Source organism: Thalia democratica, unplaced genomic scaffold (genome assembly GCF_965202585.1).
Source record: "Thalia democratica unplaced genomic scaffold, ktThaDemo2.hap1.1 HAP1_SCAFFOLD_1907, whole genome shotgun sequence".
NCBI classification, from domain to species: Eukaryota; Metazoa; Chordata; class Thaliacea; order Salpida; family Salpidae; genus Thalia; species Thalia democratica.
The window spans coordinates 1437-13461 of NW_028140704.1; the positions used below are offsets into that span (position 1 = coordinate 1437).

The 12025-nt window shown below is 27.2% G+C and overlaps 1 protein-coding gene across 1 annotated transcript; it reads right to left on the minus strand.

Annotated features, from left to right (window-relative positions):
• Positions 1-3192: 3192 nt before the first annotated feature.
• On the minus strand, positions 3193-11547 carry LOC145848976 (kelch-like protein 26). The gene is made up of 3 exons (XM_082954120.1): positions 11530-11547; positions 10929-11024; positions 3193-4413 (listed from the first exon to the last, which is right to left on the minus strand). The coding sequence occupies exons 1-3, from the start codon at positions 11545-11547 to the stop codon at positions 3193-3195; spliced, it is 1335 nt and encodes a 444-aa protein (XP_082810246.1).
• Positions 11548-12025: the final 478 nt, after the last annotated feature.

The window sequence follows — 12025 nt, forward strand, 5'->3', positions numbered from 1 at the left end:
AACATTGATTGAGAAATCAAAAAGTATACCTAACAAAACTTTTTTAGTTCATGTCATATATATTATTTTAATGTGTCTGTACACACTTAGATATTACATTTAGAAACAATGTTTTTAGAAAATAATGCATAAACTAAGTTTTATCTCGTTCAGTATTGAATAAAAAGGGTTTAAAATATGAGCATCTCTATACATTGGTGTGCATAGGAATTAATTTGAAATGCAAAGAAAACTTCTAAAAAATCAAAGGTGTTAAAACCAAAATAAAATTAACTTTATTTCTCATTATTTACTATTTTAAATGTTTTTGTGGAAATTAAAATATAACATTTAGTAATAAAAAATCTGTGATAGATACTTAGGTATAAAAAACGTGTAAAAGCATAAAAGTGTAAAGAAATGACATTTTAGATATGTATTGTGCATAACTTTTGAACAAAACGGAAAAAAGTAGCATTTAGATTGTTTAATAAATAGGTGTAATATATATCTTATTAATTCAAAGCACTTTTTACACTCTTTTTTTCAGAAAATAATTTGCTTTTGTAAGACGAAAGTTATTATGAAATTGAGAAAAAAACCTGGTGAAACGCTAACCTGTTTTATATACATTTTAAGCTAAATCAGTAAAGTCTTTTAATTCTTAATAAACGTTATACAGTGACTTAAAACTAAATTGTTCAAGAAAAATAATTTAAAATACATTTTTGTTCAGCGGGCCACATTTACATGCTCGCGGGCCGCATTCCATCCAAAAAAAATAACGTGCTCGCGGGCCACAGATTTACCCTTTGCTGGCCGAATTTGGCCCGCAGGCCGCAGTTTGCCGACTCCTGTTTTATAGGTGTTTTTAGAAAAATTGTGCAATTTTATTTCGATGTGACGTATTTTTCAACTTTTTTGTACAATTAAAAAAAAAATCTTTTTACTCATATTTTTTCATAAAATTGTTCAATTTTTTCAAACTTAAATTTAATTAATTATGACTTTGAAAACTGTTTTAGAATAGTTTGGTTTTGGTACTGGTTTTAACTAAATTTAAAAGAAGCTTAAAATGAGTGACTTATGTTTAAACTATTTTGTTAAAATTGTTTTAGATGTTAAAATTCAAAAAGATATCAATAAAAAGACTAAACACAGCTTTAAAACTTTTAATGGTTATCCTTTTGAATTTGGTAGCATTTTTACAAAATAAGTTTTTATGCTGAGATAAAAAAGCTACAAACTATAGTTTAATAAAAATAACTTTGTTTTTGCAAATCATTGTCTTTTACCTAAAGGCTGTTCTTATAAATTTATCGCAGAAGCTTGAAATGTATCCTTTGTAATCAAAAAAAAAAAATGCTGCTTAAATTTTAGAGCTTTTACCGTATTATGATTTAGGACTTTTTTAAAGATATATTTTATTAACTAACTTGCCTGGTGACAACTTTTCAAAGTAAGTTTATATGTAGAGTTAAAAAAAACTCTACAACTAGAGTTTAGTAAAAATAACTTTGTTTATGCAAATCATTGTCTTTTACTTAAAAGCTATTCTTATTAATTTATCTCAGAAGCTTAAAATGTAAAAAAGATAAAAACTTTTAATAATTAGAAGAAATCTGTGTTTTCTTTAAGATGTAGTTTTTTACTTGCAATAATACATTTTTTTGCCCTAAGTTTTCAAGTTCAAGGTTTTTTCAGCACTCTAGATTAAGTAGCTAACCTTATACTACAATCTAAAGGTGATAAAACAAATCTATTGATATCAGTTATCTTGCAAAATATTTTGAATTTATTCTATACTTTAACATGATTGAAACTCTTTTTGACAAAAAGCAAACTGATTGATCAAAAACTAGTCAGAGTTTAAAAGAAATTTAAATTAAAAATTGATATTAGCCAAACTTGAAAAAATTACCATAACCAACTTAAACACCTAATAACACCAAAATAATGTCAACATACTCAAGTAAAACAAAAAAAGCAACCATAAAGTTTTACTTGACATTTATGAAAATATAAAAACTCTTCTAATTTTGCTGAGTTTTTAAAGAATTTTAGACTAGTAAGAGCTATTTTGTAGTCCTAATGTGGTTCAACTTTTCTCGAAGTATCAAAAATAGTTACAACAATTATTAAAACAAAGTAAAATGTTCCTTGTATATGTATTAAAATTAATTTAATAATTATTATTCAATTTTATAATAATTGATTAAATCTTATTACAAAAATACACAAAAAAATTGTTAATCGAACCATACTTGTAATTAATAAGATATTACTTTGAAAAATTTATCAAATGGTCATCACTTAACTTAATCATATATTAAATCAATAAGTCCTCAGTAAAAAATTAATAACATAAAAGAGTGTAAACTATAGTTTAACTTGGAATATTTTACTAAAATGTAAAGTAGAGCAGTTTGACTTTATATAACTTTCAATTATTTGTTTAAAAAGAAAATTTTTTCACTTCTGCTAATATTTATAAAAAACAACTCACTTATCTAGGAAAGACAACAATTTTTGAAACGTCCATTGTTTATGAAAGTCATTATGGTAGGTAATATCATCAAAGTTAGTTAAGTAAACATATTGCTTTTGGTTAATTAGAAAAAAGGGTTTTTCCGAATGACTTGAAACAGAAAAAAGTACTAGAATAAAATGGTGTTATTACCACAATACAAAAACAAAATCTAATTTTTAAAACGTTTTCAGGGTCCAAGTCTCACAACTTAGTTTTGTGAAAATTATTAAAAAACTCTTTTGTACAAACTTTGTAAAATTTACATTAGCTTGCCAGATTTCATATAAATTTTGAAAATACTTAGCGGGCCGGTCATTTTCACTCCGCGGGCCTTATGTTGCCTACCTCTTTGTGAGATAAATGATGAATTTGAAACAACAGAAAATTAAGTGTTTAATTTAGGATATTGTTTTTCTACAGAAAGCTTAAAGTTTTCAAAAGACTTACGTCTAATACGGTTAATAGCTAGTTTATTATTTTTAATTTTACATATTAATTAAAATCTCGTAAATTAGATTAAGTTAATATGTATTTTACTACAAAAATCATTGTATAAAGATTTTCTACATTTTTTTGCTTTTAAATAAAAAAATTAAAATAAAATAATTAAAGACATTAGTAAATATAAAAACATATAATTTTTGCAACTTTATTAACTAATAAAGAGTTAAAACGTTTAAAGTTTATATTCGAGCAACTTTAACACAAGACTTGTACTTTAAATGGTTTACGTTTTCACACGGTTCCTGATACCACTCATCCTTTTCAGTATCGTAAAAAACAACTGTTCTTTCTCTCCTGCCGAAAATAACGATTTTCTTTCCTATCATAACAGCTTCTGGTGTGTTGCAATAGTAAATGTCGAAATTTAGGGTCGAGTCGCAAATTGCAGCGAAGCAGTTGGTAAATTTATCGAAAACTTGGAAGCCTCGGTCAATCATCGGTATCACAAACAGTTTGTTTTTTATGGCTACCATCTTGTGATCGTAATTTCTCCGCGTCATGTCCGGCATATCCTCCCACGTTCCATGGTCGAATGCTTCCACGCTGTAGTGCTCCCCATTATGAATGAACCCTCCGGAGGCGACAATGCGACCGTCGAAAACGGCGCAGGCATGCTGGTACCTCGGCAACCTCGTCCCATTAATTTCGAATGTTTTTCCCAGCTCCGCGTCGTAGCGCAACGCGGAGGTGCAAAAGTCCCCCTCGCGGTTTTTCAACCCGCCAACGATGAACACGCTGCGCATGAACGAGCAAACGGAGAACCTCTTGCGGTGCTTCAGCTCAGCCACGGTCTCCCAGCTCTCAAACGCGCTCCAGTACTTTTTTATCACGAGAGTTTTTTTCGTTTCCTTCTGGCTTTTCACTACTTTGCGAGCAAAAACGTAAATTTCCCCGCCCATTGCCACCGCTTTGTAAATCTTTTCGTTTTTTTCCACGGAACAGCCCAGCGTGGCTGAATTATTTTCGCCCAAATGTACCTGCTTCAACTTTCTCTTTCGCCCGGACGCCAAGTAAATTTCAAACGAGCTTTGGCTGCAGTGTCTAACATCGACGTTTGCGCTCGGTCGGTGGATAAAAAAGTTTTTTCTGTCGAGCATAACGCTTTCGACCAATGATCTGCACGCGTCGTTTTTACAAATGAAAAACGACATCAAGTGCTTCAGTCCGGCGTCTGACAGCAACGGAAGACGGGCTGTCAGCAGCAGGCGTTTCGCAAACTTCATTCTGTTGTGCGCGTTGTAACTTATCCAGTCGTCTGCCGCTTTCAACACTTCAAGCTCCGAATCGATGTGCAGCTCCGATGACAAAAGTATTTTTCTAACCAGTTCGGCGTTCAGCTCTAAGAAGTTTTTAGTTTCTACCACGCTAGTGTAACAACGTTCTATGACTTTCAAAGCTTCCTGCGCAACGCTTTGTAAATTAAATACGGTGGCAAGTTTTAGGCAAAGCGTAACGTTTTTCAGAGATTTGTTTTTTGTAAAATAATTGCAAACTGTTCTTTCAAAACCTTTTACTCCAAGGACTTTACTTATTTTCAATTTTAAAATGATATCTTGTTGCTCCTTTATCAATTCAGCTGAAAAAAGGTTTATATTGTTTAAAGTTGCTCAATAAATCAAAAAAACCTATTGATCAAAAATGGCTAGATTTATATTATAAACTAAATTTTTTATCATTTAAAAGATACTATGTACTGCTATTGTAAAAATAAAGAAACCTGCAAATTTTAACTGTTCTACAGGATTTTATATACTGAAAGTTGTTTTAATGGACACTCGGATAAAGTCTTTCTACGTAACAAAATGCAATAAAAAATAAATTTCTTTGCGTTTAGCTGCATGTTTTAACTTTCGTAGTTACTATAAGAACATTTTAGAATATACACTTTAATTAATTTCTTATCTTAATATAATAAAAAAAATTAAGTAATAAAAAAATAAAAATAGAACCTTTTTCAGTGATTTTGTTCAGAACTTTCTTAATGCTTTCGTTAATACTCTTTGAAAAATTTTCTTTACACTTGGTAACTAATTCAGTCTTACTTCTTTTAAAAGCTTTGCAAGAGTTATATTGTATAAGTTTAGTACTACTCATGTCATCGACTTTTATGCATTCACTGACTGTTTTAAATTTTGATGCTTTTATACTCATTTTTAGTTTTTAAAAATTTCTGTATAAAAAAATTAATTTTGTTTAATGTTATACACAAAAGACTTATACTTTTCGGTTTTAATCTGAATAGTTTTAAAAAAATATAGAATTAAAAACTTGTGTTGATTTACTGTTCTTTTAACAACTTTCTGTTTTAAATATTATAAGAATTTTATTTAAAAATAGTTTTAAGTTTAAAATATAGAAAAAAGAGAGAAACTAATATATATTTTTTTTTTAGTAGAACAATCGTGCCGTTAAGTAGGCAATTTGAAACTAAAGTAAGTTGAGTTTAAAATGCAAATCAATATTTAATTTGTTTAATTAAAAAGCTTTTGCAAATGCAAACTTTTATTGTTATTTTGTTTATGTATAAAATAGATAACAAATAAAAAAAAACGTATAAAAGTACTAATTTAAATTTAAATAAACAAAAAAAATAATAAAATTAGCTATCAAACGTGAGTTAGTACTGAAAGGTAAATATATAGCAAGAAAATCAAAAACTTTAGGCAGTTTATCCTAAAAAACGTTTTGTTAAAAATTTTTGTAAAAACTAACATGTTACGAAGATTGTGTTTTTTTTTCTAATATTTATTATTAATATAAGGCTGTTGTCAAACAAGTCTTGTGGATATAATTGAGACAAGTATATACAAAACTTAAATTTTAGAGATAACTGATAAGCTGTATGTATGTTAATAATTCTTTTTTTAAACCCTTAATGTTTTAAAAGTCGTAACTTATAAAATAAAATTAATAAAATCTGTTTTTGTATTAGGGGATTCAAGATCACATCATTAGATAAGTTTTTTTTCTTATATATTTTGACCTGATCAGAGTAAGAAATATTAAACAAGGACATCTTGAGTGTACACTTTGTGCTAAGTATGCAATTTTTAGCTACTTCCTTAAGTGCATACAAAGAAAATAAACTACAGAATATTGAATACAAAAGTTATGTACGAAGCTTCAAAAGCGTAAAAAAATTACATAGACTTAAGTGAAAACTTGAAAATTAGAAACTTTTTTATATAAAACTTAAAAATCATCTTGAAAACATTTTATATTATAAATATCGTTTAGTTTCAAATCACAGCGTTTTTCGTAGCAAGTTTTTTATTACCTCTTTCAAAACTGGTTTGTTAGTAAGTAAGAAAAAAATGTTTTGAAAAAAATAAAAATAAAAATTGTTCTAGATACGTAGACGACATCCTCACTATGTTATTCAATAAGAAAATTGCAAATGAATTGGATAGTTTTGATAAAGATTTTATGTATGCAATTGGGTCCAATACATCAAACCAACTTTCCTTTCTGGTCATGAGTTTATAATTAGAAGAGAACAAGTCTACCAACTCAATTTACAAAAAACCATCAAGTTGTAACCTATGGATGAAGGTAACTTAAATAAAAAAACTTAACTTATACTAAATGATGAAACTAAATAGTATTTAGGGCTACTCTGTATAAAACTAGGCAAGACAGTGAATGAACATGTTGTAATAAAGAACAATTGCAAACACTAAAAAGTTCATAAAAATCATAAAATTAAGAAAATACTTTTAATGTGGTCAAAAAAAAAGTTTGTAAAAAAACTAAATCTTAAAGTATTTTTAAGTAGTAAAAATTAACTGCTTGAAACTAAATTTGTGAAAATACTTATGAGAAGATAACATTGTTAAATAAAAACTTTACACAAAAAAATCAAATAATACAAATGTCTATTCTGAATGACATGTTTACTGCAGCAGGCTGTGGCTAGAATGTCCTACCATTCTTTGTGGTTGGTTTATATAGCAATGTTCTTAACTTTATTCAACATTCAACATTGAATTTTTTTCTTTTATTTGGGAAATCAAAGATCTTTTTTTCTTTTTTATGTTTGGAAAGTATTTTGTTTTCTATTATTACAGTTTTGGACTTGGACAAGTATTCAAAATTAAAAAACATATATTTTGAAATATAAAGAAATTTGTTGTTGTTTACATCATTATTGTTAAAATTATTATTGTTTTTTTTATTTTTTTTTTAGAGCATATATTTTACAGTACTTATCTTCATATAATCATTTATAAAAGTTAATTTTAGTTATTAAAAAAACACTTCTTTAAAGTTCTTAAAATGTTTTTACAGTACTTTGTTTAACTAACCAAATGTAAAACTGTTTTCACTGTTAAAGTTAAATTATTAAATAAAATAAAAATTAACTTTTTAGCACAAAATACTTAAAAAACAGTATGTTTGATAAAGTTAGTACAATTTAAAAGAAAAACCGTATAAGAGTACTACTTCAAAATTAAACAAACAATAAAAATAATAAAATTAGCTGTCAAAAGTGAGTTGGTACTGAAAGGTAAATATATAGGAAGAAAATGAAAAACTTAAGGAAGTCTATCCTAAACAACGTTTAATTAGAAAATTGTATGAAAACTAACTTATTACGAAGATTGTGTTTTTTTTTGTTCTAGTATTTATTATTAATATAAGAGCTGTTGTCAAATATGTCTTGTGGATATAATTTAGACAAATATATACAAAACTTAAATTTTGAAGATAACTGATAAGCTGTATGTATGTTAATAATTCTTTTTTAAAACCCTTTATGTTTTAAAAGTCGTAGCTTATAATATAGAACTATTAAAACTTGTTTTTGTATTAGGGGATTCCAGATCTTATCATTACATAAGTTTTTATTCTAACATATTTTGACCTGATCAGGGTAAGAAATATTAAACTCGTAAATCTCGAGTGCACACTTCGAGCTAAATATGTAATTTTTGGCTACTTACTTAAATGCGTACTTCAGAAAATAAACTACTGAATTTTGAAACCAAAATTATGTACGAAGCTTCAAAATTGAATAAAATTTCTTAGACTTAAGTGAAAACTTGAAAATTAGAAACTTTTTTATATAAAACTTAAAAGATATCTTAAAAACTATTTTTATTGTAAATACCGTTTAATTTCAAATATCAACGCTTTTTCATAGTTACTTTATTAGCACTGCTTTCAAAACTGGTTTGTTAGTAAGTAAGTAAAAAATCTTAAAAAAAAAATTCAAAAAATATGTTCTAGATACTTAGACGACATCCTCACTGTGTTATCCAATGAGAAAAGGGCAAATTAATTAAAAAGTTTAAATAAAGGTATGCAATTGGGTCCAATACATCAAACCAACTTTCCTTTCCGGCCATTAATTTATAATTAGAAGAGAACAGGTTTACTAACTCAATTTACAAGAAACCATCAAGTTGTAACCTATGGATGTAGGTAACTTAAATAAAAAACTTAACTTATACTAAATGATGATGTAAAATAATACTTAGGGCTACTCTATATAAAACTAGGCATGACAGTGAATGAACATGTTGTAATAAAGAACAATTGCAAACACTAGAAAATTTATAAAGATCATCAAATTAAGAAAATACTTTAAATGTGGTCAAAACAAAATTTGTACAAAAACTAAATCTAAAAGTATTAAAAGTAGTGAAAATTAACTGCTTGAAACTAAATTGGTAAAAATATTTATGGGAAGATAACATTGTTAAATAAAAGCTGTACAAAAAACAATCAAATAATATAAATGCCTCTTCTGAATGACATGTTTACTGCAGCAGGCCCTAGCTAGAATGCCCGACCATTCTCTGTGGCTGGTTTATATAGCAATGTTCTTAACTTTATTCAACGTTCAACTTTTTTCTTTTTTTGGGGAAATCAAAGATTTTTTTTCATTTTTATGTTTGGAAAGTTTTTGCTTTCTATTTTTACAGTTTTAGACTTGGACAAATATTAAAAAAATATTCTAATTAGAAGGAAATTTGTTTTTGTTAATATCATTATTGTTAAAATTGTTACTTTTTTTTTTATAAAAAGCATAAATATTACAGTACTTTGTATCCATTTTGTAATATTAGTAACACCGAATTACTTCTTTTAAACTATTCTCTCACTAATGAGAATGATATTTCAAACATTGATACTGATCCTATTGCTGCTTGTTCACAGTACACCTCTGCAGACACCCTAAAAAACAAAGCTGTTAATAAGGAACTTAGCTTTTTACATGTAAACATAAGAAGCTTATCAAAAAACATATCCCTCTTAGAAGAATTAATGACTTCCTACAGATTATTACCTGACATAATAGGGATCTGTGAGACCAAATTAAATAACAACAATATACTTGATTTGATAATGTTAAACAAATACTCATTCCATTATACAAATTCTTTTTCAAAAGCAGGAGGAGTTGGAATATATATTAACAACTCTATGACATATACATTAAGAAGTGATCTCATTTTCCATAGTGCTAATTACGAATCAATTTGGGTAGAATTATCAGTGGGAGTAAATAGTAAAAAAATATTAGTAGGGTTAATTTATCGCCATCCAGGGACCTCAGTTACAGAATTTACAAAACAATTTTCAGACTTTTTATCAAATATTACATTACAAAATAAAGATATCTGCATATTTGGGGATATTAACATTAACTTACTCAAAAAAGATAAGGAACAATCAATTAAAAACTATCATGATGAAATTTGTAGCTTTGGTCTTAATAATGTGATTAATGTTCCAACAAAAGTTAGTAAACTGGGAGGGACATTGATTGATCATTTTTACTACTCCAACCCGCAAAAAATTCTAGACTCAAAAGTACTTTTATCAGATATTTCTGATCATTTCCCACTCTATGTAAAACTAAAATATTATAACCAAAGTACGACTAGTATAAATTCTAAAATTAAATTTTTCCAAGATTTTTCTAAAATTAATACTCAAAAACTAATGATTGATACTTCCAAAATTCTTAATAAATTTCAAATATATAAAATTATCAACTCTAAAGACTCAATACATTTAAAGTTTGAATGCTTTATAGATAAAATCAAAGAGATAAGTGATAAAAATATTTCTATGAAAAAAATTTCAAAATCTCAATTAAAACTCAAGTCAAAACCCTGGATTACAAAAGGTATTCTTAAATCTATTAGGCATAAAAACAACCTTTACAAAATACTATGCAGAAGTAACTTTAGTAACAAGCACCAAGTAAAAGAATATAAAGTTTACAGAAACAAGTTAACAAAAATTAAAACAATTTCGAAAAAAAAGTATTTTGAAATTAGACTTCAAAGCTGTAATAAAGATTCACCAGAGACTTGGAAGGTAATTAATAATATCACAAACAAACAAAAAAAAAACATATTTTTCCTCATAAACTTGAAATAAATGAAAAATCTTTTGTTAATTCAGATGAAATTGTAAATAACTTGAACCTTCATTTTGCCAATATTGGAAAACAAACTTATTTAAAACAGGAAATTCATCCAAAGTGTTCTATTAATAGCCCAAAAAACCACTATAACAGTTTTGTCTGGTTTGATGTACATGAAAATGAAATAATAAGTATTATAAAAAGTTTAAGTTCAGATAAAGCTAGTGGTGTAGATAATATTTCAATTAAAATCTTAAAAAAAATAAATTATCATATAGCTCCAGTTATTAGTGAACTAACCAATCAAGCATTTCATGAAGGTAATTACCCAAATTGTTTAAAATTAGCTAAAGTTATACCTATATTTAAATCAGGTTCAAAAACACTTTTAGGAAACTATCGACCGATTTCACTTTTATCAAATATTAACAAAATTATAGAAAAAGCCATATATAGTCGCTTATACAAGTTTTTTACAAAGTTCAATATCTTAAATTCTTCTCAGTTTGGCTTTAGGTAGGGACACTCTACTACCTTAGCTCTTTCAGAGTTTGTGGAAAGTACATTGTCCTCCTTTGATAAGGGAAATGCAGTTTGTGCTGTTTTATTAGATTTGAGCAAGGCATTTGACTGTGTAGATAGAAAGATTTTGTTTGACAAATTAGAATATATTGGAATAAATGGAAAAATGCATAATTTAATAAAATCATATTTAAAAGAAAGAAAGCAGTTTGTTAATTTTGGAGGGCATGAATCAGATTGGGAGGGTGTAGAAGTAGGAGTGCCACAGGGTTCTGTTTTAGGACCATTACTGTTTTTGGTATATATAAATGATCTTCAAAACAACACCAGTCTAAATGTGCTAAATTTTGCAGACGATACATTATTATATACCACATTTAAAAAAGACAATTACAAAACAGACACTGCATACCTTAATTCAGAACTAGATAATGTATCAAAATGGTTAAAGGATAATAGGCTTAAACTAAATACTGATAAAACAAGGTACATGCTATTTCACTCTGGTAAAACAAAAGTTTGGAAAAACACAAGTTTACAAATAAAAATAGGTAATACATCCATATTAAAGGTAGAAAATTATAAGTATCTTGGTTTTACAATAGATAGTAACCTCAATTGGTCTGACCATATTGAAGCAGTAAAAACAAAGCTATTGAAAACAATAGGTATTTTATACAAAACAAGGTACTTTTTAAATCAAAAATCCTTATACTACATCTTTAATTTTCTTCTAATGAGTCATGTAAGATATGGTTTGTTGTGTTGGGGTAGGGCAAGTAAAACTAAAATTAATGAAATTGATAAACTCATTAATAGAGCATTAAGATGCATTCATTCCAAAGGTTGGAATGAAAGTGTTAAAAGTATAAAAATAGATAAGAAAATATTAGATGTTAAAAATATGTTTAAGTATGAGGTAGGAGTTTTTATGCACAAATTTAAAAAAGATACTTTACCAGTTAACTTTAAGCCTTACTTTACAAACGTTAATAAAATGCATAATCATCTAACAAGATTTGCCGAAACAAACTATTTTTTTCCCAGAGTAAATAGTCTCTTTGGTCTTAAAACATTATCCTACCTTGGTTCTAAACTATGGGAAGAAT